This window comes from Scatophagus argus, chromosome 5 (genome assembly GCF_020382885.2).
Source record: "Scatophagus argus isolate fScaArg1 chromosome 5, fScaArg1.pri, whole genome shotgun sequence".
Lineage (NCBI taxonomy): Eukaryota > Metazoa > Chordata > Actinopteri > Scatophagidae > Scatophagus > Scatophagus argus.
In genome coordinates, this window is record NC_058497.1 from 1334965 (window position 1) to 1360423 (window position 25459).

General features: G+C 40.1%; 1 protein-coding gene across 1 annotated transcript in view; it reads left to right on the forward strand.

Moving 5' to 3' along the window:
* The first annotated feature begins 1455 nt into the window (after positions 1-1455).
* sez6b (seizure related 6 homolog b) overlaps positions 1456-25459 on the forward strand; it is a 186924-nt gene continuing 162920 nt past the window's right edge. The window contains exon 1 of the mRNA XM_046388115.1: positions 1456-1788. Coding sequence (XP_046244071.1) covers positions 1716-1788 — 73 coding nt within the window. The 5' untranslated portion in view covers positions 1456-1715. The remainder of the gene's footprint in view (positions 1789-25459) is intronic.

Sequence of the window (25459 nt, forward strand, 5' to 3'; positions counted from 1 at the left end):
ATAGCTTCAATTTTAAGGCATTAATGATACAATGAAGACATCAGTTTCATACACTATATGTATCATTATTATTGTCGTATTGTATTAATCTTTTAGCTAAATAGGTAGCTAGATAAGAGATATGAGTTGGTTGAACACTCTGCCTCCAGCTGAGTTTTTAATGTTTCCAGCTGACTCCTTTAAAAATTCTAACATCTGAAGAGGGGTTTTGAATATGAACTTGATGGCTACATACGCCGATCAGCCATAACATTATTACCACCCTCCTAATATTGAGCAGGTCCCCCTTTTGCCGTCACAACGACACCTCTGAAGGTATGTTGTGGTATCTGGCACCGGGCCATCAGCAGCAGACATTTTGAGTCCTGCAAATTGCAATTGTAGGACCTCCATGGTTCCGACTAGTTTTTCCAGCATATCCCACAGATGCTCAATTGGAGTGAAATCTTGAGAATTTGGAGTCAACACATCAAACTATTTGTTGTGTTCCTCAAACCATTCTTCAACCATTTTTGCAGTGTGGCGGGGTGCATTAGCCTGCTGAAGGAGGCCACTGCCATTAGAGAATATCCATGGTTTCCATGGAGGGGTGTACTTGGTCAGCAACAGCATTATTATGTTTTCTATTTCTATTCCACTACATCTTGGTTGGAAAAGTTGCACTTTTTACTTCAATACATTTATCTGGCAGCTTTAAATAAAAAAATAGAAGATACAAAAAACCAACCAACAGTGTATAGAAATCTCAAATTGATAATCCTTTAGTTGACTGATTAGAGCTCCTCCTGGATCACAGATTAATGTTTTAAATCATTTCTCACACAAGATGCGGATGCCTGAAAAATCTTCTTCTCAAATGTGACAATTTGCTGCTTTTCCTCGGATCAGATTGCGGTAAACTGAAAAATTTTGAGGCTGAAAGTACTGTTCAGACAAAACAAGGCACGTGGCAGTCTGAGCTCTGTCAAAACGTAACTGTGACACATGATAAATTATCTGATGAAATAATAATGACAATAATAATCAACTGATTAGTCTACAGTGAAAAATCATTAGTTGCAGTCCTATACAAAGTAGATCAAAACGAGCTCCACCTCAACCAACTACAACAGTAAAATCCTGCGTTTACGTTAATGGATGAGTCATAATAATCTAATGAGCGCATATATAACACCACCTGGGACATTTTAGTGCATTATTATACTTTCACTGAAGTAAAAGATATGAATACTTCTTTTTTTCTTCACCACTACTTAAAAGCCAATTATGATGCAATTCCACAGTTTATTTCCCAAACTTGGAGCTTCATTTGCTTTCCGTGTGTTCCATTGGCAGACGCTAGGAGCTGTCCGTGGTGCTGAATGCGCGGCGGCGGCGGCGGCGGCGGCGGCGGGGCTGCCCTGAGGAGGAGGCTCCCAGCGCAGAGCACGGAGCAGAGGCAGCAGAGGCAGCAGAGGCAGCAGCGGCAGCAGCAGCAGCGCTGGAGTCAGTACAGTCAGGAGTCTTTCGTCGTGCTGGCGGAGCGAAACTAAAAGCCCCTCTGCTCTGTTACTCACTAAATTCAGACAGCGAACTCAAGTGAAGAGAGGAGCGCTCGATTTGTGTAGTCGCTGTTAGGCGGAGCTCTCAGTTTTTCAGTCCGCCAGGGGAAAAGTGTTCATCCCAAGGACGTTCACTACAAAAGCTTGAGAAGCTCAAAACGCGGATAAAACGTGATGAATGCGATCAGAGATTATTTTCCTGTCCTGCTTGTTGTGGCGGCGGTGGTGACGGACACAGGCGCTAAAGGTAAGAATTGTCTCAAATATTTTTGAAGCCCCTCGCCGGGGTTAATGAGAGTGTTCAGAAGAGCTTTTGAGCCCCTCGTACTCGTCGTGGTCGTGTGGATATGGGTCTTGTTTTCGCCCGGGAAGCTTTCCGTTTTCACGATTTTCTTTGTCAGTGCTTCCATGTGCTCACACAGCTCACTGGCTTTCCACGGAAAACACACTCCTTAATCGTAACGAGCAGCCAGACTAACAGGAACGTGGGGTTTTTCTTCCGTTTTTAAACTGTTTGTGTTTCTCATTCCATTTGGATGTTTGCAAAGCCTAAATACGGTGCACAACCTCCAAGCCTGTTAAAGTTATCTAGTCTAAATACAAGCACACATTATAAAATAGAAATCACATTTTTAATTATAGTTAAAAGTTCCTATATGATTTCTCCATAGTTTCATTGTCTCAAGTTTTTAATTGTAAGAAGAAAAAAAAAAAAAACTCAAGCAGGCAAAGAGGCTGATAAAAATGTCATTTGCCAGCCTTGGAAAAAACTTGAAGTGCTCCAAATGAATGAAGCCTATCTCCCGGTGCTCTTGTCACAATAGCAGAATGGCTGATAGAGTTTTTGCAGCCTCCCTGCATTATTTATATTATCCTCTGACAAAACAGTGAAGGTGACAAAACATGGGCGACGTTAGAGAGTTGTCTCTCTTGGTAGTTTCAGCAATTTGGAAAATGTAATCAATGTTTTCTTCTTCCTTCTCACAGTCTCACAAGTATGTGCATAAAAAAATAAAGTTGTCAAGGAAATATGTTATCTAAAGACAAACTCCTGCTCAGTCATCACTCAGTCATCTTTAAATAGGATGTGTTTTTGTAGACACAGCTGACACCAGCTGACTCCACAACCTTGGTAATTCAGCTTGTGATGGATGTCTGTGTTTGTGTTTGTGTTTGCATAATCACCTTGTGATGCCAAGACATCACACAAAATGTGTTGGCTGGCTTTGTGCATTCGGGTCTGGCTGCAGACAATTAATTGCAACATAGATTGAACTGCTTGATATATTTAGTCCCAATAGTTTAAAAATAAATAATATATATATATATATATATTTTTACAAGTGAGTTTCATATGTAGAATCAGAAATTTAGTGAAGTCATGATAAAGTAAGAAGTTCCTCCAGAGAGGTCATGTGGTTACCATCACCACGCCTTCAAACACTCACACACACAGGAAACCCTTGACAGGAAGTCACAGAGTAGGCATCCGATACCGATATCCAAACTCATCCTTTCAGTCACTACCTAAAGCCCGTGGCCAATGGTGAAGGTTGGTTTGTAGATCAACTGGTAGACCAAAGGCGTTGCCTTCCAGTTCACCTCCCTCTTCGCCAACGTACAACGGCCACATTACTTTTGATGCAGCACTGACCTGCGTGTCCATTCCACACTCCATTTTACTGTCACTGGTGAACAAAACACTTAAACTTTCTCACTTGGTGAAGCCATGTACTCTCTTCATGGGGTGAGCAATCCACTGCTTTCATCAGAAAAAAATGGCCTCACACTTGGAGGCGCTGATTATCGTATGGACCGCTTCACTTGTGGCTGCAAATCATTCCATTTCCTGCTGAACATCGTAGTCTTATGAACCCAACAGAACAACATCATCTACAAAATGATGTGTTTCTGAGGTTCCACAACTCTGTGCTCACCCCAGCTGCACCTTTAGATCCAAACTCCAATGACCCCCTTGCCAACTGCTCACGGATAAAGAACTGGTCCACCATTCCACAGCTGGGATAGAATCCCCATTGCACCTCTGAAATCTGAGACATTTGGTCAGAGCCACCTTTCCAGCACTCTGGAACAGAAAGTATTGTGATGCTTTAGTTCTGATTTAATGCTATATAAAGAAATTAAACTGAACCACTAAACAATGGTGGAGCGAGCTATCTGCTGACATCAGCACAGCAGAAACCTCACAAATCTTCCTTCGAAAAATGAAAACTCATCTGTTCAGACTGCACCTTGGCCTATAATCAGAAAAGAAAACAAACAAACAAAAAAATACTTAGAATAAATTATTAAATATTAAGAATAAAATAAACAAACTGTTACCATTTCTAAATGTATCAGCAATGTTGCATATGTAGTGCACTGCATAGAAAATGCAGTCAGCCAAATAAATATAATGTAACAAATGTGAATAAGGCATTAATAAATGACTGAGTCTTAATAACCCAGTCTGAAAAATTAAGCATTTGCATATCTCCCCCACTCAAAAAAAAAAAAAAGTAGTGCTGTGGAGAGGACAAACACAAAGCCACAAACACACGACCCCAAACTATTAAAGGACAATTGCTTATTTGAGCTTTGAAATAGTTTCTTTCTGTCGTTCGTTCTTTCTTTGAGTGAGTTAGTTGAGAGCAAAAGGTCATTCCCAGGTCGTCTGTAGTGTGTCTGACAAACTGGGACTGGTACTCAACAATCAGCTTTATCTAGAAATTTCACTCACCCTCCTTCAGTATGATTTATTAACCATTAATGGAACTGTCAGTTCCAACTTTTAAAGCCTTCATACCCCTGTAAAAATGTTATGATTATAGGAAGGTGCCTGTTTTATTTTTCTCAAAACTAAATACTGAATATTGATTGTCTGCCAATATGTTTGACAATTAAACTTAAACAAAACTTAAAAAACTTAAACTTAACATCACTCATTTCTGGGCCCTAATGCTGTAAAACCAAATGAAGCTGTCTTCCTCCCTGTATGATACTGTCGTGTTGCTCCAATTCCTTATAGGTGAAATATTCAAAACTCTCATGCTGTGTGTTTATAGCTGCAGTCGTACATCCAAATGAAATATTCTCTTTGACTTGTGTTTGACTTTAGACAAACTTCCACGTAACTCATCCTGACAGGTTTTGGTATTACTGGAAACTGAGATCTTGAAGAGAGTGTAAAAAGAATTTGTGTGGGTTTGAACAATGTTGGGCTTCATAACTTGTAAAAAACCTACTACGATTTAAACAGTTAAGGGACCTGTGTCCCAGCTTTCACATTTTTTTAACACAAGATCCCTGATCTCCACAAATAAACATATGCAGCATAATATTCTCAAAGCATCTAATCTATCAGGTTTTTTTGTGCTCTGTGCATTTACAGTAGCTCCTCTCACTGTTCAGTGTTCATCCATCATCAGCACTGTTATGTTTAATCAGCTTTATGAGAAGCTATTCTTGCCCTAATAGAAAAGTATCACCCAAGGCAAGTAATACTTCACGTTAACAATGGCCATCCTTCACCCTGCCCCTTGATTAGCCTGTGATCAGCAGTGCCAGGACCCTGCAGCTTCTTTGTCTGGCTGCCACCACCACATGCAATAATACTCATTCAAAGCTCCACACTGTCACTGATGTACCAAACAGCATGTTCTTTGAAAGCCTACCTTGCATAAAATAAACCTAGCATGAAATAAATGGAGTGTCTGTGGGGAAGCTGAATGGCAGAGTTCAGAGAGACTGTCCTTTTTCAAATCACTGCTGGCTTCAGAGGTGGTGGTCTGTAGCTGACCTTGACCTCTCTGTGACACAAAGGTCAACTTTGTGTTTGTCTCACTTATTGCACAAATAGCCTGTATCATATATGGCCATTTTCCAAAGGATGCTGGAGTTTCTCAGATTTCAGTTGTCTTTGTTTTTTGTTTCATTTTGCATCTGTATGGTAGAAAATCAAGTTGTACAAACAGGAAACCTGACAACAATCTGCATGTCTGCTGTGTTAATACAGCACAGGCATTTCAGATCTGCATTTATAGCTGCACAGCAAAAAGTCAACACGCATAATAGAAAACATGATTTTCATGACAGTGGATACCACATCAAATGCATCAAATGAATAGTTATCAATGGTTAAGTAGAAGGTAGGAAAACAGCACTAATGCAACTTTGATGTATGGGCTAAATGTAGGCAGACTAACATATGGTGGCTCTGGGGTGTTATATTGACTACACAGCAGACAACATGTGGTATCTACATTATATTTTTGCTTACTGAACCTCAAACAAGCTACAGCTTGCCTCAGGTTTATGTCAAGTAGGTTGTGCTAATTTGATCAGCCATGGACCAACCTGGTTGGAGCGTTTTTACATAAAAAATACACACTTTCCTGCCAGGGCCAAAAATCAGTCAACCAGAGCATGCGTGTATCATGCACATACATACATACAGACATGCTTTTACAGTAACTGTGGTAGCTCAGATGGCTGTATATTGTAAATTAGGTAAAATGGGTTATCTAAAGAGATGCTCCTTTACTACTTAAGATTTTGCCATATAGCCAACATGCTCAGATATTCTCTTCAAAGTCATTCATGGTCACAGTGTCATGAATTTCCATGGCACAGATTCACCTAGATAAAGAAATGACAAATAAATGACAAAAAAGGTGCAGCCCATGACTAACTGATTCACTCTTTTGATTCACCCAAATAATAGGGAAAAAAGGAAAAAAATCCTTTTGGCATTATACTATCAATGCATTTTTAACATTACCAAGATGTAGAAAATCACACCAGCACGGTTCTTATATTGCTGAAACATTCAGACTCTCTATCCATTATTCATACACAGACATTTGTCATGTGTTGAAACCCTGTGGATGTACAGGGAAAAAAAATAACTGTGAATGTACTTTCTATTAGGATGAAGAAGTGTCTCCAATCTGAGTCAGTTGCGAGGTAGCAATATTGCCGTTTCAGCTGTAGGACGGTTTTGGCTTGGAGCTCAGTTCCGTGAGCAATCAGTCCTGCTTCTCCTTAAAGGTTTAGCCTAGCTGCTACTCTCACTGCTGATTGCTGCTCTGTTATTCATCAGTTAGACGGTCTCTCTCTGCTTACAGCAGTCTGTGCTGTCTGACAGGAGGCACTGAGCGGCGTGGCGAGTTATGGTAGACCTGAAATAGGAGCTGTTTTGATGATGTCCCTGAGGTTTTGGGGTCAGGCATTCTGTCCTTTTTCCTTCAGATTACTGCCCAGATAAATACGTTGGCCCTGGCTGACCCAGAGCAAGCGATGCCCCTGGAGTCCCACCCCCAGGGCCTGCTCGCATTGCCGCTGCCTGTCATCATTGTCAGCACTCTTGCGGGAGAGCTGCCTCAAGCTAATGGCTGTGGCAAGGCTCACTGGGTTAAACGGGCTTTATTTTAGGCCAACAACAGCAACAACTCCACAACTGCACCAAGCAAACATCATAGTCTTTGGATTCTCTGTTCAGTGCTGTTCAATGCGGTCTCGCACAACCTAAATGCACATATTGATTTGTCTCATTATTCTGTGATTTATCTTTTAGAACAGTTCTTCTGTTTTTACATTTGTCACCATACTGCCAAAATCTTAAACATTTAAAATTGCTATTTGATAGATGAATTTTCCTGAACAACAGAATAGGGCATTTTCTGAGATTTATTTTAACAAAGGGAATGGTCGAGGAGCGAAATTAGTAATTATATTAAAGACAATAAAATGTATTTTTTTTTTTAATTATTATTAGAATCATGTAAGTACAATGTAAACTGAAAGTTCTAATAATGCAGATGCTGTTTTAAAGCACACCATCATTTCAGTCAATTATGCTTTAGATGAAATAGTTTCAGGCTAATTTCCTCACAGTAAAATTGGTGCCTTGAGTGAAAGTCTTAAAGTTTAGCACTTATAGGCAATGATTTGCACAATAACATGCTAAACCAATACAGTGAACATGGTAAACATCGTCTACTAAACATCAAAACGCAGGCATTATCACTGATGTTAGCATTTAGTCCAATTGTAAGAGCTGTTAGCATCGCTGTAAGAATCCTAGTCTTGGATCATCTTCGAGAGTCTCTGTCTAACTCAGTATTTAAGAGGCCCCAAGGTATTTTTAAGCAGTTAGACATGTTGTTGATTTAAATATTTTATTACATTATAATATATTTATTTGACAGTAATACATTTCCAACAAATTTGGTGAAGATGAATATATTTATTTTGCTTAGTGTATAAGCCCACCATTTTTAAAGCTACAATTTGAACCTTATTATTTAAAGTTCTATTCCCAGTTATTTCCTAAAGATGTCTGTCCCAGGGGCTTCTTGGTGATTCGGTGATCAAAACCAACACCCTGTAACTGTGGTTGTAGGTTTTTCCGTTCTCAGTTTATAAAACTTGAATGTGTGCAACGCTGACACAGAAAGTCAAACACTCATCCGGAGATCTACGTAAAAATAATCCACACAAATCCACTCAGCGTTTTCCTTTTGTATTTTAACTTTTGAGATGGTTTAAAATATAACCTTTAAATGAAACCCAGCAAATTGTTTTCATAAATGAGAGACAGCTGGTCATCTTGGCATCACTTTGAGTAAGACCTTTATGGTTTTTGTTTTTACATGTCACTGCATGTGCCTTAAGTGTTATACCTGGGTGCAAGCTGTAGGCCAGAGAGGGCTTGTTCAAAAGACTCATTCTGTTTAAAAATGAAACTTGAAATCCTCTTTTCCACAGCTTGAGAAGATCATTTTTGCACAGTAATTTCTGCATCATCTTGAGATTAAAGTCACCATTGTGCCTCTCCTGTGATAAGCAACACTCTCTGCCTTTCACCCTCCACCTCAACAAACCCCCCAAATACACACACATGCACACCCTTGTTCCCACCCCCTTCATCATTATTGCCACGGCAGAAAAGCAATTTGTTCTCGGTGTCACTGATCTGATGCAATCAGCGCTGCTTCACGCTTTTGAATAAGGAAAAGACAGCGAGAAAAGACACTGTGTTTAATTAAAAGACGCACTTTTGTGAATGTGATGATCATATAATTTGGTGTGGAGGATTGTAAGGTTGCGTGTTCAACACCTGCTTTCCGATTGTGTCTGATTAACCTATCCAAAGTTGCCCGCTGCACTCATCAAGGGCTATTCAGGGTACCGAGGCCACGCTCTCATTCTAATTGTCTCTGAGCCTTTTCCTTTTTGAAGAGCTCAATTGAAAATGAGTGATTCAGCTCTATTCCCTCTCACAGGAAATGGGGGTGCTAGGTTCTTTACACACAGCTCCTGACACCTCCTGAGAGGAGCTGAGGAGGTGGAGGGGTGGAGCACTTTCATTTTCCCTTTTCTCCGTCTATCCCCTTTGCATAACAGTGCCTCTGAAGCGAGCAGTGCGCTTGTGAAGTGTTTACCCTCGTATCTGTCAGTCAAAGCTGGTTTCCTGAAGGCTGCATTCATCTTCTTTACAATATCTCTGTCTCCTCCCCTGTTTGAGATTTCTCATGACAGAGCTTCTCTCTCCTCTCTAAATTAGAGAGGATGTGATGTGCTTTGAACTCCACCTGCTTTATGTGTCACCGTCGCATCCCACACCCTGTCATCTTTGAATGTCACTTCAGCTCTCTGGTGTATTCTGGTCTTTGAATAACAAGCTACGACACGAATAGTCATAGAATGAGCTGAACGTCTCTCATTTGGCTCTAAGTCTGACAATAGAAAATTCTCTCAATCCAATTCTGCTCACAAATTCTCAGAAGAATTCCCATGTTAATACTTAGCATTGTCTAATTGATAGCTGTCTTGTTGCAGCTGTCACTCAACGTCACACACGGGGCACCTGGGGATATTTCTTCCAAATCAATGGCCAATCTGAGTTATGTTGCACTTGATGCCTTGCTTCGGCTTAAACAATGCTCTGTCAGCTGTCTGGCTGCCTGTTTCAGAATAATATTGATGAATCGTAGAGCGCACATGGCCTGTAACTGTCACTGATTGACACAAGCCAGTGAAAATTTGATGGATGGTGGCCAGCAAGCAGTGACCATCAAAATATTCATATATATCACATCCCACACTCAGTTTAATTACACCTCTCTGAAACCCCTAATACTGCTGCAAAGAATAAAACTAGCAACTGCCCTGGGGCCGCAGACTCTTGGGAGAAGGTGAAGTTGTGTGTGTCATAATCCTTTGTTGTATTGCACATGCTCTGTGCAGCTGTACTGCACACATTATGTACAGTTCTTCCTGAAGATATGTACCAAATTACATGGCGATCTATACAATAGCTGGTATGACATATTATGCCTGGGACATACTGCTTACACGAGCCGCGGAACTCACATGCAGCTACATCTACTCATCTAGAGATTCTCTCTCTCTCTCTTTTCATTCGTGTAGTGCCAAAGCACAACAAAGGCGATCTCATGACACTTTTCCAAATAGGGAAGGAATGTAAAGAGACACAACATTCCCCCATGAACTTTGGAGCAGACTCCTCTTCTACATGGGTGGCCATCTGCCTTGACTGGTTGGGTTGAGAGAGAGAGAGTGGGACAGAGAGGAACAGAACAATGGAGATAGATAGGTAGATAGAATAAAGGCCACTGATAATAGTGCAGGTTTCACTATGAACAAAAGTAAAGGAAAATCATGTCATCATCATCACTGACGAGCTTCATGTAGAGAGACAGACCTGGTTGTGGCAGCGCAGGGACGCCGTGACAACCAGACCTGTCTCTCCACATGCACTGCTCACTGTCACGTGCACTGCTCACACAGCCTGCGTGTCCTAGATGTTAGTCTAAATCAAACTATTTCAACCCACTGGTGTAGAAAATGTCATGAAAAACAAAGTGGGAGTCATGGTGAGGGCCATGGATGGCTGTACAAAATGTGATGGCAAACACTGAAATTATGTTTTATTTGCTGGGATCTCTGAACACAGATCTGTCATCTGCCTTGTCCCTGTCTTATAGAGGGATATTGTGTCACAATCTAATTTTGAAACCTATAATATTTTAGTCGGTAAATCCTTAAACACATTTGTGTGTAATCAGACTTGTGGCTTCTAATGTCTATTTTGCTTATAATAAAAACTCTAATTAAAGAGACTAATCTGATGCATGGGTGACTCAGCAAAAATAGACGTGAAAATGAACCGTGGATAGCCATACAGTATCAACATTATTATACCGTCATTTTACTGCAGTTTCAATTTAAATCTCAGCTTAAACTGTGCTCTGACTAATCTGACGCCACAGTTTGCTGTGTTACTGCCTCGTTTTGTATTATATGTGTACCAGTGTTTTGCTGAACCACATCACATCCATGAACAAATTAAGCATATCATAGCTCTGTCGTATTGGACTGCTTGTCTATGTCTTTTGATTCTCCTGCATTAAAATAATAACGATTATTAATGTGCTGTATGTTGGGGTTAAAATGTAACAGATAAATAAAAACGACATGAGAAGGATATTTCCCTCCTGATGTGATAAAATAGTGCATGCGGCAGCTACAAGAAGCCGTCTCAGCTCTCCTGAGGCCCTATAGTTACATACTCTTTCAGTGACGGAGCAGACTGTCTTCTGATCATCCATTCACTGTCAAAACATTACTTGGAAAACAACAACTCAGCAAGCCAGCTTTGACAAGGCGAGTTTACGATCGACGTCAACGGTTTCTCATTTCTCAGATGATCTCTCATTTCCTCCTCTGGCAACATCTCATCTGTCCTTCTCAGGCTTATTTTCAGGCACCGCTTATGCCTGCTGCACAGCCTCCAAGTCCGGCTCTTGGAGTCCCATGGCCACATTGATCCAGCAGCAGTGGCGCAAAACCAGTGTTTGTACAAAGAATAGGGACTGTCCACTCTCCTCTCGTGCACTGGCAGACTGAATACACCTGTCTAATTGAGGCTGGCATCTGCTGTGCATACTGAGCCAAGGGCCTCTCGACAATGATTAGGACTCTGACAGGGCTGGCTCTGTTCACATGCACCGAGCTGTTTGGGTGAGGGAAGGGAGGAGGGTCATAGTTTGATGCTCGTTTTGTTTGTGTCTCTGTATATGCAAGTCCAAGCGCGTGTGAGAGAGAAAGCAATAAACACTCGTGAGTAAAGGCTATGATTTTTGATCCTTGTTTCATATCCTTTTTCTTTGGATCTTGTTTCCAAAGACAAGCACGGCTGCATGGGGGAACTGACCAATCTCAACTGAAATGTTGCCAGGGAAAGCTGGGGTTTTGGTAAGGGAGGAAGATAAGAACAAATGAGAGTGGAAGAACAAAACAAACTAGACCACCATACTATGTGCAGCAGTGTGACAGCAGTATCAGGTCTAGTTGTTGTAATTGCTGGTTGTTGACTGACTCTTGTTGGTTTTGGTGTTGTTTTATTGGAAAATGTCTCATCAACAATATTAAAAAAGGTGCAAGTATTGAGACAACTAAATGAGTGATGCCTGGATTCTTCAGCCTTAAATAAAATGAAAATTTTAGTGTGCGCAGTGTAAAAAAAAACCTGTTGGAAACAAACGAAAAATCTGTTGTAAAAATTTAAAAAATGAATAGACTTTGTTTTCAGAAAGCTGAGACAAAACAATGCACCTGTTCGTGTTGATTTTAATTTTATTTTCCTTCATTATCTAGTGATTTTACTTTTTAATTGAAGTTTTACAGGCATTCAGCTGTCTACATGGCATGTAAATTCAAACTTGGGAAGAATTACCTTCATTGTGCAAATTAGTTGAAAAAAAGAGAGAGCAAAAACAGAACATAAACACAAAATTATGCCAGCAAAGACTATGGTGGCAGAAGTTCAAAATCCAAAATGAGTTCACCTGATCATAACTATTTCTAATTGTTTCTTCTCTGTTGGAGGAATTGAAAAGTTAGAGCTGTTTTTTTTTTAATTTAAGCCACAGCAAAACTACACTTTTGTAGAATAAGACAAGCCATAGGCTACTCAGATCAGTCATTTCCGAACTGTGATCAAGAGAATACAAAGCAACTCAAAGTGGAAAACCTAGCTAACTATTGGAAAAGGTTGCCCAACTTTGAATGTGTAAAAGATGAAGCTATTTTTAAATGTTTACAAAACAGCTAAGGAATCTTCGATTTCATTGTGGCAGTATGAGCACCACGACCTCCTGTGGTTAAAATCTTAATCTGCTAGCACATACATTTGTTTTAGTGAAAGAGTGAACAAAAGAAGCAACACATTTTTAAGACTTTTTTTTTTTTGTATTTGTATTCCTATTTGTTAAGAATATTCCGTTTGCTTGATGCATAGTGATAAAGTGATGTGTCGATTTGTGTACGTAAATTGAATAACTGTAACATGATAACGGTGAAACAAAATCATCCAACAGCTTTGGTTTACTTGGCAATAGTTGCTGAGAGGGCTCAAGTTAACATTCCCAAGTAAAGATATGTCTTTATAACAACAAGGCAAGGCCGACATCAGATCTTACGTTATAAGTCAGTTGTTCTGCAGCTGTCTTAAGCTCATCTTGGTTTAGTAAGAGCGAAACTTGAACTCAGAAGGTGGACAGGTGTATTTTTCTGTTTAGTGAGGAATATATGTTTAGGACAATCTTATTTTTTAAAAATGCTTTTTAGTATATGTTTTTATTTCTTAATTTACTAAAAAACAACTAAGAGAGCTTGTGAAAGAGCTGCTTGCAAATTGCTTGTGCTAAACACACACACAGACACACATCTATCTATCTATCTATATATTTATATATAGATAGATAGAAATATATATACACACACACTTCTTGGTCTTCTAAGGGGGACAGGGGAAGTCCAATGATTTTGCTGTTGTAATGGCTGCAAAAGTGCCTTTACACTTCTATTACATTCACCCATTCACACACACATCCACACACTGATGGCAGACGCTGGTATCCATCAGACAGTCAAGATCTTAACGTTCACACACACATTCACACATCAATGACGCAGCATCAGGAGGACTTTGGGGTTCAGTGTCTTGCTCAAGGACACCTTGACATGTAGATTGGTAGAGCCAGGGATTGAACCACTAACTTTGTTGTCACCAGCCTCCTGAGCCACAGCCGCCCCTAGGTCAGGCCTGGGGTTGTGTTGGGACCTGGTCTCACTGTTTGTAGATGGTTGCTGAGGAAGTCCTTAATCTGCAGACACAGTTGTTGGCGAGACCCAGGTCTGGCATTTTCCTGACCAGCCTGCTGAGGACAATGTCGTTAAAAGCAGAGCTGTAGTCAATGAAAAGCATCTCATGTCTCCTTCTACTCCAGGTGGGTCAGTGCTGTATGAAGAGAAGTGTTTATTGCATCCTCTGTGGATCTGTTTGCCCTGTATGCATACTGATGTTGGTCTATGGTTGGAGAGAGAGTAGCTCTTATATGTCCCAGGACCAGTCTTTCAAAGCACTTGGCTATGATGGGTGTGAGTGCAATTGATCTGTAGTCATTCAGAGGGAATGCATGGATGCGTTTGTTGATGAACATTCTCCACACAGCATCTGATGTAGAAGAGTATTGTTCATGTGTGTTCTTCTAGGTTCTGTTTGTCTATTTGTATTTTTTGGGCGCACCTCACCTCACCAATGTTACTACTGAGGCATCCTGTTCTGGGCCGTGCACATCCCATGGCAATTTGTAATGTTTCCAGTCAGGATGGTTTCTGTTCCTCCTCTGTAAAAAGTTAACAAGGAATTTAGCCTTCTTCATTTTCCTTAAAAAGAGGAGTTGTTCCTTTGCTTTCTTTATCACAGTGGATATGTTTGATGTCCATAAGTTTCTCTGTGATGTTGATTCCCAGGAACCTAAAACTGTCCAACTGCTTCACCTCACCTCTTCTGATAGAGGCAGGGGTGTGTGACGTTCTGGTCAGTGATGGTGGCATCATCTGCAAACTTCACAATGCAGTTTTCTCCATGTATGGGATTGCATTCATGTTTGTACAGCATGAACAAAAGGGGGCTGAGCACACACCCTGGAGGGCTCTGGTGTTGTGTACTAGGGAGGAAGTGTGACTTTCGGTGTGAACTGTCCGTGGTGTGTTTGGTTTGTAAGGACGTCCAATATCCAGTTTCAAAGTGGATTAATCAACCTGAGTGGGCTAGGTTTTAATGCTGAGCTGAAATTAACAAACAGCATTCTGAAGTAGGTTTTGTTATTTACAAGGTGTGTGAAGACTGGGTGGAGATGTGTAGAGATGGCACCCCCTGCGGATCTGTTTGTTCTGAATGAAAAGTGGATAAGCTCCAGTCTGGCTTGGATGTTGTCTTTGATGTACTGAAGAACCATTTTCTCCACTCAGTGGTCATTTGTACTAGGCACTGCAGACCTTTTGGGTACAGGGACAATGTTGGCTGTCTTGAAACAGGTGGTAACACTCTTGTGAGAATGAACATGTAATAACATCAGCTCACCGACTTGCATAGGTTCTCAGTACATTGCTAGGGGTGTTATCAGGGGTGTTATCAGGTCCATTTTTATTCCACTGAACCCTCTTGCTATGAGGCGACTACAACAAAAAGTGAAGGTAGTATTTGTAAAGTAGAAATGATCTCTTATACTCTCCACTGACTTATTCTTTGTTGCAAAAGTCAGCATAAAACGTATTAAAATCATCTGGCAACATAGCCTCAAAAATGATGGGGTTGCTCCAGCTATTATGGCCTATGATGTTCTGTTCTTTGGGGCTCTTGGAGTTGAGTTTCTTTCCAGTCTCAGCTGATGTGTCCTTTTCGCCTCCTTGATGCAGCTTTGGTGGTCCTGTATGCTTCCTTGACACCTTAAGGAAAGGCAGTGTTTATGGCTCTGGCTAGAGCCTTAAAGTCTAAGTTAATCTGGGCTTTCCAGTTAGAGAATGATTTTATTATTTGGTAACTGCCTCATCATCAATACAATTGCTATGATGTCACTGATGCTTTATATCACTTAAGAGTTTCCTGGGTGACAGCATCTCTGACCATATGCCAGTCTGAGCAGACAAAACAGTCCCTTAGAGCTGTTTCATCTGTCCAGACTTCAACAGTTTTTACTGATGGCTTTTTAGGTTTGCCATTGCCATTTGTATCATTTGAGTAAGTTGGCAAGAGAAAGAGGCAAATATTATCTGAGAGACCAAAAAGGGCTCTCGGAAGGGCCTTGTAGCTGCCAGGAATGTTTGTGTAAACATAGTCCATGGTAGTTCTGCCACTGGTAAACTAATCCTGAAATTTGTTTGATCAAAATCTCCTGCTCCTGACAAGGTCAAGGCCTTAGCATTTAAAACTCAACACCTAGTAAACACTGTCCATCCAGTTTGACTGCATTTGAGTACCAAGCATCAATGTCGTAAACACAGAGTCAGCCTCCCTGCTCTTGTGTTCTGTTGCCTCGGAACATGGTTTGCCTTTGAACGCAGTAGCCAGGTCTCTTTAATGATGTAAGATAAGATTATCCTTTATTCTTCCCACAATGGAGAAATTTACTTTTTGGGTCTCTGAACAGTCACTGAACCTGAGTCTTATTTCATCAATTTAACTGTTTTTTTTTTGTGCTCAGACATTAGCCCAAAGCAGGCTGGGAAGAGGAATGGCATTGGGTCCAAAATGGCCTATCTTAACTCTTATCCTGACTCTCTTCCCTCTCTTACGTATCAATCATGCCGCTTACGGTGAAAGGCTACTCATCAGCCAACCAGGCCAGTCAGGACTCTGGTTGGCTGATTAGTGGATATCATTTAGTAGTTGGACTGCAATTATACCAAGAAACAATATCCATATCAGACAGAGGAATGCTCGGCCTGCTTGGCTCACATAAAGTCAGATTAGACAGAAAATTAGATGTATATCTGAGCAGCATGAAAAGAGATTGGTTATGCTTATCAAATCAGTAGGTGCACGTTCTCGGCCATTCTAGTGCAAATAGCTCACTAACAGCTCTAGCAGCATATTATTCTAACCTTGTGGAAGAGTCTAGTCATATGCATGTGGGCAGACATGTAGATAGACAGGCAGTTAGAATTTCATTTGGGTGTAAAGAAATAATTGGATGGACTCATTATAGGCCTGCGTCAGCCACCCATTTCTTTCTTTTATTTTTTCTGTCAGAGCATTTCATTTATTGATTACTGTCATGATGTGAAGAGAAGAAGAGAGAGAGTGAAGAGAGTTTCTACAAATGTAACAACGTTTCCAAGACCATGCCAGCTCTTAGGGGTACTTTAATGATGCATGTTATCAAACAAGTTGATCAATGACTGCAAAGAATTAGTTGCACAGACAATGTGGGGTCTACAGTGCCCTAAATGACAAGGGACAGGGGCAACTTTGCAAACACTGCAGTCTTGCCTATGCTATCTGTGCTATCTGTAACAATGTCACACTTTTTCTGATACTTCTGACTGGAAATAACATCACCGGTGAACATAATCCAAGCAATTACATTTCTCCCTCAAACTGTATCTGGCAAAATAAATTAGGACTAGTAGTTTAGAGGACACTGAGTGAGGAAGGTCTCCCCATTTAGTTTAAGGACACTTGGGGGATTTTGGTGAGATTTTTCTTTAATTTTCTGACCGCTACTATACTTGTGTATTACCAGTTTGAATTTGTCACTTACAAGCTAAGTTGTGGTTATAAAGGCGATTATAGATCTAAGTATAGATCTGTTTTTGGAGGTGCACATCTGTGGCGTATACATTTTCCATAGATCTGATCAATACAGTAGAACATATTTAGTTTATGTATTTAAGCTCTGCAGACTTATGGCATCTGTAAGGCCCAGGGGCTTGTTCTTGTCTGTTACGGCCTCGTTAGTACAATACAAAGGAAATGATCACAACCACAGTCTTGCTTCTTAATGCTAAGCCAAGCTGTTTGCTTTAACCTGAGGATGATATGAAAGCTGAGAATCTCACAAGCTGTTGTTGTTGTTGCAGAGCAGCACCATATGAGGGGACGGAAAGAGCAGAATCTGCTCTGACGTGTAACATGGTCTTACGCTCTCATTTTGCCACTTCAGCTATTTTTCCTCTGCACAGATGCAACATTGTACTTAGAATGATTATTCATTCAGCGGTTGAATGTGTCAGCACAGGCAAAGGAGCTGAATGTGTTTGTGCTGTTGGGGAGGTTATGAATTACATTATGAGCATTAATTCAGAGCCTTAGTGACATTAGTGAAGTAGTGGATGCTTTTGTAATGGCGGGTTTTCATTTTAAAGTACAACTATTCATAAATTCAATGAAATGTTGCACTGCCAAAGAGAGTTTCGGGAGAAATGTGCATTAATCATTTTAATGGAAGGGTGGGGGTGGGCTTTAGAGCTGGACATTCGGGGACTGCACATGTAATAAACTGACCAAGTAAAATGACACTGACAGTACTCCCCACGCTCTGATTCTTGCAGTAATAAACATAAACCATGCAAATGCTGAAGCAGAGGCACACTGTCCTGTCAGAAGAAATCAGCTGCATCATTATTTACCTTTAGAGCTGTCAGGTGATCTGTAGAGCAAGCGCCCAGGGCTAAACAAGTCCAAAGGCTCAGCATTGCAAAGCTGCAAAGTAAATCCAATGCAGTGTGTGAGCAGTGGAGGTTTTGCATAGTTTTCTTACATAACAGAAGCACATTTAAAGCGTTTTGTGTGCTTTTTATCATTCACCTTAAGATTTGAGAAAGCACAAAACAAACTGAATTTCTGCCACACAACCTTTGAGATCTGTAAGAGAAGAATCAGACTTGATTTTAAAGTCCGATCTGGATTGTGCTCTTACGAATCTGTGCCTGTGCATTCTCCAGTGTTGACTTGCAGAGTGACCTGTGCTCAGAATTTGTTTTGGGCTCTCTCTCTTTCTCAGATACGCTTGCCTGGGCAAGGCAAAGAGACATTTTTAAACAGCCCACTGGAACAATTGACAGTATGCTTGTGTGTACACATTACATAAGGAAACAGAACTCCAAAATCCTACAGCTTTATCAGCTAATGATATGGCAATTTTGGTTATATTAATATAGTTAAAATTTTATATCAATTAATATAGTATAATTTAGACTTTTTGAATTTTTCCTTCATTAAGAGCAAGTTAAATTCCATTATTTAGTGTAAATATTGATTATCTCTGATAGCTCAAAATTACTAATAACACACCTGACACTGTAAGGCTCAATTATGGAGCAGGGAAATGCTGCAGGCTGCAGGGGGTACCATGTGCGCCAAATGGCTGGCACAAACAAGGAGGACTGAGTTAGATTGCTCTGTTCCCCTACAGTAACTGGCACTTGTTTCCAAAGGCTGCTATTCAAAACTCCCACATTGCAAATAATAGGCTGGCACATTCCTCCCTGTGAGTGTGGCAAATTACACTCCGCACGAGCAACAGGAAGGAGGACAAAACGTGGAAGCATAAAATGGCTACACAAGAACAACAACAAAAAAAAGGTGTGTCAAGGAAAAATAATCCTGTGATGTGCATGTGAATGAGGCCTCAAACATAAACCCATGACAAGTTTGAAAAGTTTGTTGCAGTGTGGGGGTCCTGTAGGTCCCGGAGCTGCTCAAGGCTGCTCACTTTGCATGGTTGGCAATCAGACCCTGAGTAAAAATCATGACAAGTGAAACTTTTGATGGTATTGCAATTGGTAATCATTTAGTACCTAACTAATAATAACCAATTACTATAACAAAAAGCCCATCCATCCATCCATTTTCTATACCGCTTATCCGTCAGGGTCGCGGGGGAGCTGGAGCCTATCCCAGCTGACTACGGGCGAGAGGCGGGGTACACCCTGGACTGGTCGCCAGTCAATCGCAGGGCCAACACACAAAGACAGACAACCACACACTCTCACACTCACACCTAGGAGCAATGTAGAGTAGCCAGTTAACCTAATGTGCGTGTTTTTGGTATTGTGGGAGGAAGCCGGAGAACCCGGAGAAAACCCACGCAGGCACAGGGAGAACATGCAAACTCCACATATAAGGGCCCAGACCGGGATTCCAACCTGGAACCCTCTTGCTATGAGGCGACTACAACAAAAAGTGAAGGTAGTATTTGTAAAGTAGAAATGATCTCTTATTTGTAGATTTGTAGATCCCAGCGCTCGTGCGTCGATACGTGTGCAGCCTGTTACAGACGCTCCCGATCTTCTTCACTGTTTTCTACTGTTTTTATTATATAAAGAATTTTCCTTCGGGGATAAATAAAGGAATTGTGATTCTGATTCTGATTCTGATTAATGCAAAGTTTGCATCAGTTCTCACCACTCAGTAAGCCACACCATACTTCTTTGTGTCGCTGTGGTTTTCAAACATGTAGCCTTTCTGTTCATTTCATTGATATGAAAACAAGCTTGCAGGCTTTTTCAGACAACCTAAAGTTCACTTACTGGCTTTTTAAAGATCACTCTGTCACATAGAGGAGTTTGGTCAGTTATCCCAATGATGAATCTGGTTATATGTGCTCAGTAGCTGTTATGATTTCAGTCCTAGAAACTTTCTGAACTGTTGCCTTTTTAAGAATTAAAATTATGTTTGACTAAACTGCTGTCTTAATCTGTCACGATCATCATCATCACTGTCATAATTTTGCTAATATATACACTGCAGCGAATCACTTCTCTTGCAATTTTTATGATTCCACAACTTGATCTTCATGAAAGCTTGGTAAAATAAATGTATGGCAATAGATAGATAGATAGATAGATAGATAGATAGATAGATAGATAGATAGATAGATAGATTGTCAGCAGTAATATTAAACAAGCATGATGAGCAGTAAATGCGTGAAAACATGCAAAATCAGTTGTGTTTAATGTTAAGAATGAGCATTTTTCTTTGTTTGTGTAGAAACAACATTGTTCTTATTGTCATAAAACTGTGAATCATCTTTAGGGATAAATAAAGACAAGCCACAAACCAGAAATTAACATTGTTCTTTGTCACATGAAAATATCCCAACCCGACAATACAGTCCAGTCATGCTAACTTCTTTCAGGAGTGTCATCTTTGTAAATATGCCTGACAAGCAGCCTAGAAAACTATCATTATCACAAACAATGCAGCGAGGCCGATGGCATGGATAAAAACAAGACAATTCCTTCTAGACAGCTGCACTGCTTTTGAACACCTACTCACTTGACTGCTGCTGCTGCCCCCATCATGAGTTATTCTGTCTCATTCTTTCCACAGAGATACTGGCCTTTCATACATTGATTGAAAGCCTTATTCTCAAAGGAGCTGATGCTGAACGGCTGACAACACTATAGCCAGTAATGGCTTCTGCTCCATAGTGCAGACGGAAGGCGCTTTCTATGTCATTCTTCTCAACCCTCTTATTTGTAGCCCCCCCTCCCATATTAGGCAAAGGATCAGTGCCATTGTCTGCTATTCATTTCCACATCTATGAGGTCAACAGCCGTGTGTGTATTTTTCTGTGGGCTTCTTTATAAGCTGATCCACTGCTGAAGTCTTAGATCTTGAATAGAGTACAAGGCCAATCATCACTTCATTCCTGCAATTTCAATGAAAGGATAAATGAAAGTCGCTTGCCTACGGAGTGATGCTCTCTAAAGCACTTGGTGCATTTTGTGCCACAGTGCAGAGAAGTAAACACACTCCCACAAGCCCAACAAGATTTAAATTCATGTTAGCCAGGTGTCTCCTTGCACTAGCTTCTTTTTCTATTTCTTTAGTTTTCATGGTTGCTGTTGCAGGATAACAGAAACTTGGAAAGGTATGATGAAATATTTAGCACTGTAGACCTGATTCTGTTAGTTTCAAAGTGAATGTAGAGAGCACTGGAGGGAGAAGTGTGCAAGTCCACAGAGGCGATGAACACTGTGCAAGGTTACACCCAGCTCTGCTTTATTTTTACTAGAACGCTATATAATTTCAATTTATTTATATAACACCTTATACAATCAAACTGTCTCTAGATGCTTTACAGAGACCCAGAGCCTGAACCCCCGAGCAAGCAGACAGTGGCAAGGAAAAACTCCCTTTTAACAGGAAGAAACCTTGAGCAGGACCCGACTTGCAAGGGAGAACCATCCTGCTGATAGACGACTGGGTGAAGGGATATAAGATTTGCATGTTTGCAAAGAACATGTACTGTAGGTTAGAACAAAGTAAACATCTGTACATAGTTGAAGTAATTGAAAAGATGATTTCTTTTTAGAAAAAAGCATTTGGGAAGATGGCAGCAGGTAAAATGAACCAGCTTACTGCATTAGATTGCATAATTTTAAACTGAAGTTAGAAGCCCATTCAAACTGCAGAATATATACACTTTATGATTTGACAAATTGCACTTGGAGACATTCATTCACATGCCCTCTGACAAAACAGCATACTGACTCAAATAAAGTAATTAAAAATTAAATTAAATTAAAAATGTCTGAGATTCTTAGACAGAAGTGATTGTACCAGACTTCCTCATCTCTGCTTTAAGTTCCATGCTCCATTAGCCGCTGCTAGCATAACAAGGTGAAAATCAAACCACTGAAGTGTAAGCAGTCCAGTTGCACTTTGGGTAATGTAGGCACCAGGTTTTTGCAAATAAAAAATGTTTTTTCCTTTTTTTCTTTGGTTGTAATTAGAATAAATCTCACACAACAGTGTAAAAATATACTGTGAGTACAATTATACAATTACAGGTTCTATTTTTGTAACCCTGGACACCAGTTCTGTATCAGTAATGAAAACATTAGTCCTTTGGAACCTACTTTATCTTTTTCTTTGGAGAGAATGAGACAATAATAGTCAAAAAAGCCCCTCCCTTCACCCATATAATAGCTCAGCCTTTATAAATCAGTTCATTGTCACTAGTGGGGTGCTAGCCATCATAGTGGACATGTTAGCTGGCCTTGCAAGTACTCTCATCCACTTCCTACACCCTATTCCTCACAGGGTGACCTCTCCACCTTTCTCAGGTGTCTCAACGGGGGCAAATCTCCAAGGAAAGGCAATTTAGAACAGCATTAACCACAGCATGGCCTCTGACCCCACACTACAGTTTTAAGTTTTTCACAGAACAGTCATACAAACTACTGCTGGTCAGCTGGAGTAAAGAAAATCATGCTGAAACAGCCACAAACACAAACACACACACACACACACACACCACCCTGGGGACTCCTTCACCTGCTGACCTCCTACAGAAGAGGGGATTATCACAGGTTGGACTATAAATGCTAGAATTTAATGTTGACCTTGCAGCAAAACTGCATTGTGCCTGAGGCACATTGATAATGGTTTACTTTTTTTTTATATCTAACATGATTTTAAGAAATATAAGAACAATAAAAAATAAGATTAAATTAAAATAGAAACTATGCAAGAGCAGTTAAATCCAAGAGAGAAGACTTCCCCAGTTGATTCCTGCAGTGCACCTGGATAAGGCCTGGGATTAGAAAGAAAATATAATCATACATTATAAATCAGGCTGTAACATTTGTTATAATCGTCCCCTTTAAACACAGGGCTCAGGGCTTTTGCAACCACAAATGCATTTTGTAGGTAAATGAAATGATAATCAATTACATTGTTACTTTTTTTTTTTTTGCATAAACATATTAGAAAACAGATTTCTTCCTAACCCTAACCAGAGTGTTTTGCTGCCTAAACATAACCACAGACTGGAGTTTCTGCTGTCAGGGTCTTGCACTTTGTACACCCACCAATCTGCTTAAACCCACCACCTTCTCACAAATGCAGAGCAGCACATGTGATTCAGTCAAATAAATGTCATCCAGGCAGTGATTATGTTTGCCTTATAAAGATAATTGCTGCTTCAAATTGGTTCTATATGAACAGTGTTTATGGAGACCGGGTGGGACAGTTCAAGAGTCTCGTGCAGGGATTTTACTGAGAGGAAACATTATTGTCTGGAATGTGCAGAGGTGCAAAATTAACACACACACACACACACACACACACACACACACACACACACACACACATATACATACATACATATATGTATGTATGTATATGTGTGTGCTTGAAACAAGGTATACATTGTATACCTTGTTTCAAGCTGAACTCAACATGTTGAGGATTTGGTGGTTGGAACAGATGGACCTGAGAGACTTACTGAGCTGCACTTCTCACTGTGTGTGGGCCCCAAAATATGGCCCTCAGACTCCAGACCACCGACTACCAGTGCTGTGGAGAAAGAAACTCCCAAATGTAATGTCATCATATAGGATGTTAAAAAAAATTCTCATTTCTTCTCATTCTCATTTCTTCTTTTTTTTTTGCCATTATAGCTCATAAAAAACAGAAAATCAGTCTTCATCTTTCCTTTAACTGTTCGAATACTTTAATGATCTTATCATTGACTGAGCATTTTTTTCATGAGTCATGAATGTGTGTCAGAGGGAAATGTGAATTCCTGTAGTCTGTGTTTTTAAGGTAGAAAATGTTTTTAAAATAATGGGGAATAGTTTTAAAAATGTCTGGCATTTCACAATCTTTAAAACTATTTTTGTGTGTGCGTATTGCTTTATTACAGAAAACAGAAATCTTTGCATCAGTGAGTCTGGCAGTATAAACCCAGAGCAAAATACCGCCCACAGAGGATGGAGTAGAACAATAATTGTTTTTATACACAGCCTTTATGAAGCAGCAATTAGCCTGTTTCTCATGCCTCATTGACCTCACACTGAACCCACTGAGGTCTGTCTGCAGAAACCCCCATTAGTTTCCCATTAAAATGTCATTAAAGCCAAGCCACTGATCTGACTCACCTGGGTCACTATCGCTTATCATTTGCAGTGGGAAGAATGTGCACTAAAACACCGTGGCACTGATGTCATTATGGAGTATTTTTTTTTTTTATACCACCAGTTAATACTTTATACTTTGTGAGCTGTATTTTAAGAGAACTTGACAAAAGAACATGACAACCAGACAATGAATCCAAACTGTCACTAGTGGTAAAATGTTATATTAATAATGCCATTAAGATGCACACAATCATTTGCCAAAAACACTTCTACAGAAAGAAGATGAAAGTGTAGAAAATTCAATTCAGTTCAGTTCAATTGAATTAAATGAAATGTAGCTAAAACAAGGCTGATGTAATTGCTGCATTCTTCACTATCTGCAGAAAAGCATAAATTAATAAAACACCAGCAGTCATGTACATATAAAAGAATACAACTCCGATTTCAAAAAAGGTGTGACACTGCATGAAAGAGACAATACACACAGTACATTTCCTGTTTTACCTCATCAACATGGATTTCTATAAACACTGTATATGCTTATTAGGATTTGATGCCAGCAACATGTTTCAGGGGAACAGAATTAGTCTAATCGGCAAGTTAAAAAGTATGTCAAAGTATGAATAACAGTTTCCAGGTAGATTCAGATAGCTTCCTCCTAAAGGAAAGGGGAAGTCAAATGTATCATATGCCAATAGTTACTGCTCCTAACTACCAGAAACTGTTCATATGCTGGTTTCTGCCGATGTATGCATCTCTTGTTTGAAGGAGTTTATTGTTATCATGCATTATGTTTTAATTCAGCATTGATTTTTGTCTTTGAAATGCGTTTAAAACTATATATCAGAAATGTGTTGTATTAGCTGAGTGTGTGGCATGCTTAGCGGCACTCTTTTCTGTCAAGAAGCAGCATGTAAAAAAAGGAACAAAAAAGCAGTACTTCTTTAACCAACAGATCATTCTACTGCTCATATGGGATTCTCAGCATGTTTGAACAATATCTCTCACACGGATATGCTGAGCTATGAGTCTGTTACCAGGGTTGATAGTGTGTGACTGCTGTATGATCCGTATTTTAAGAATTGCTTGCAGGTTTAATACTGGGAAACAGTGAAGAAAACCAGAAAGGAGATTTCTCTATTTAGAAATCAAACTCTCAGGATCAAGAATGT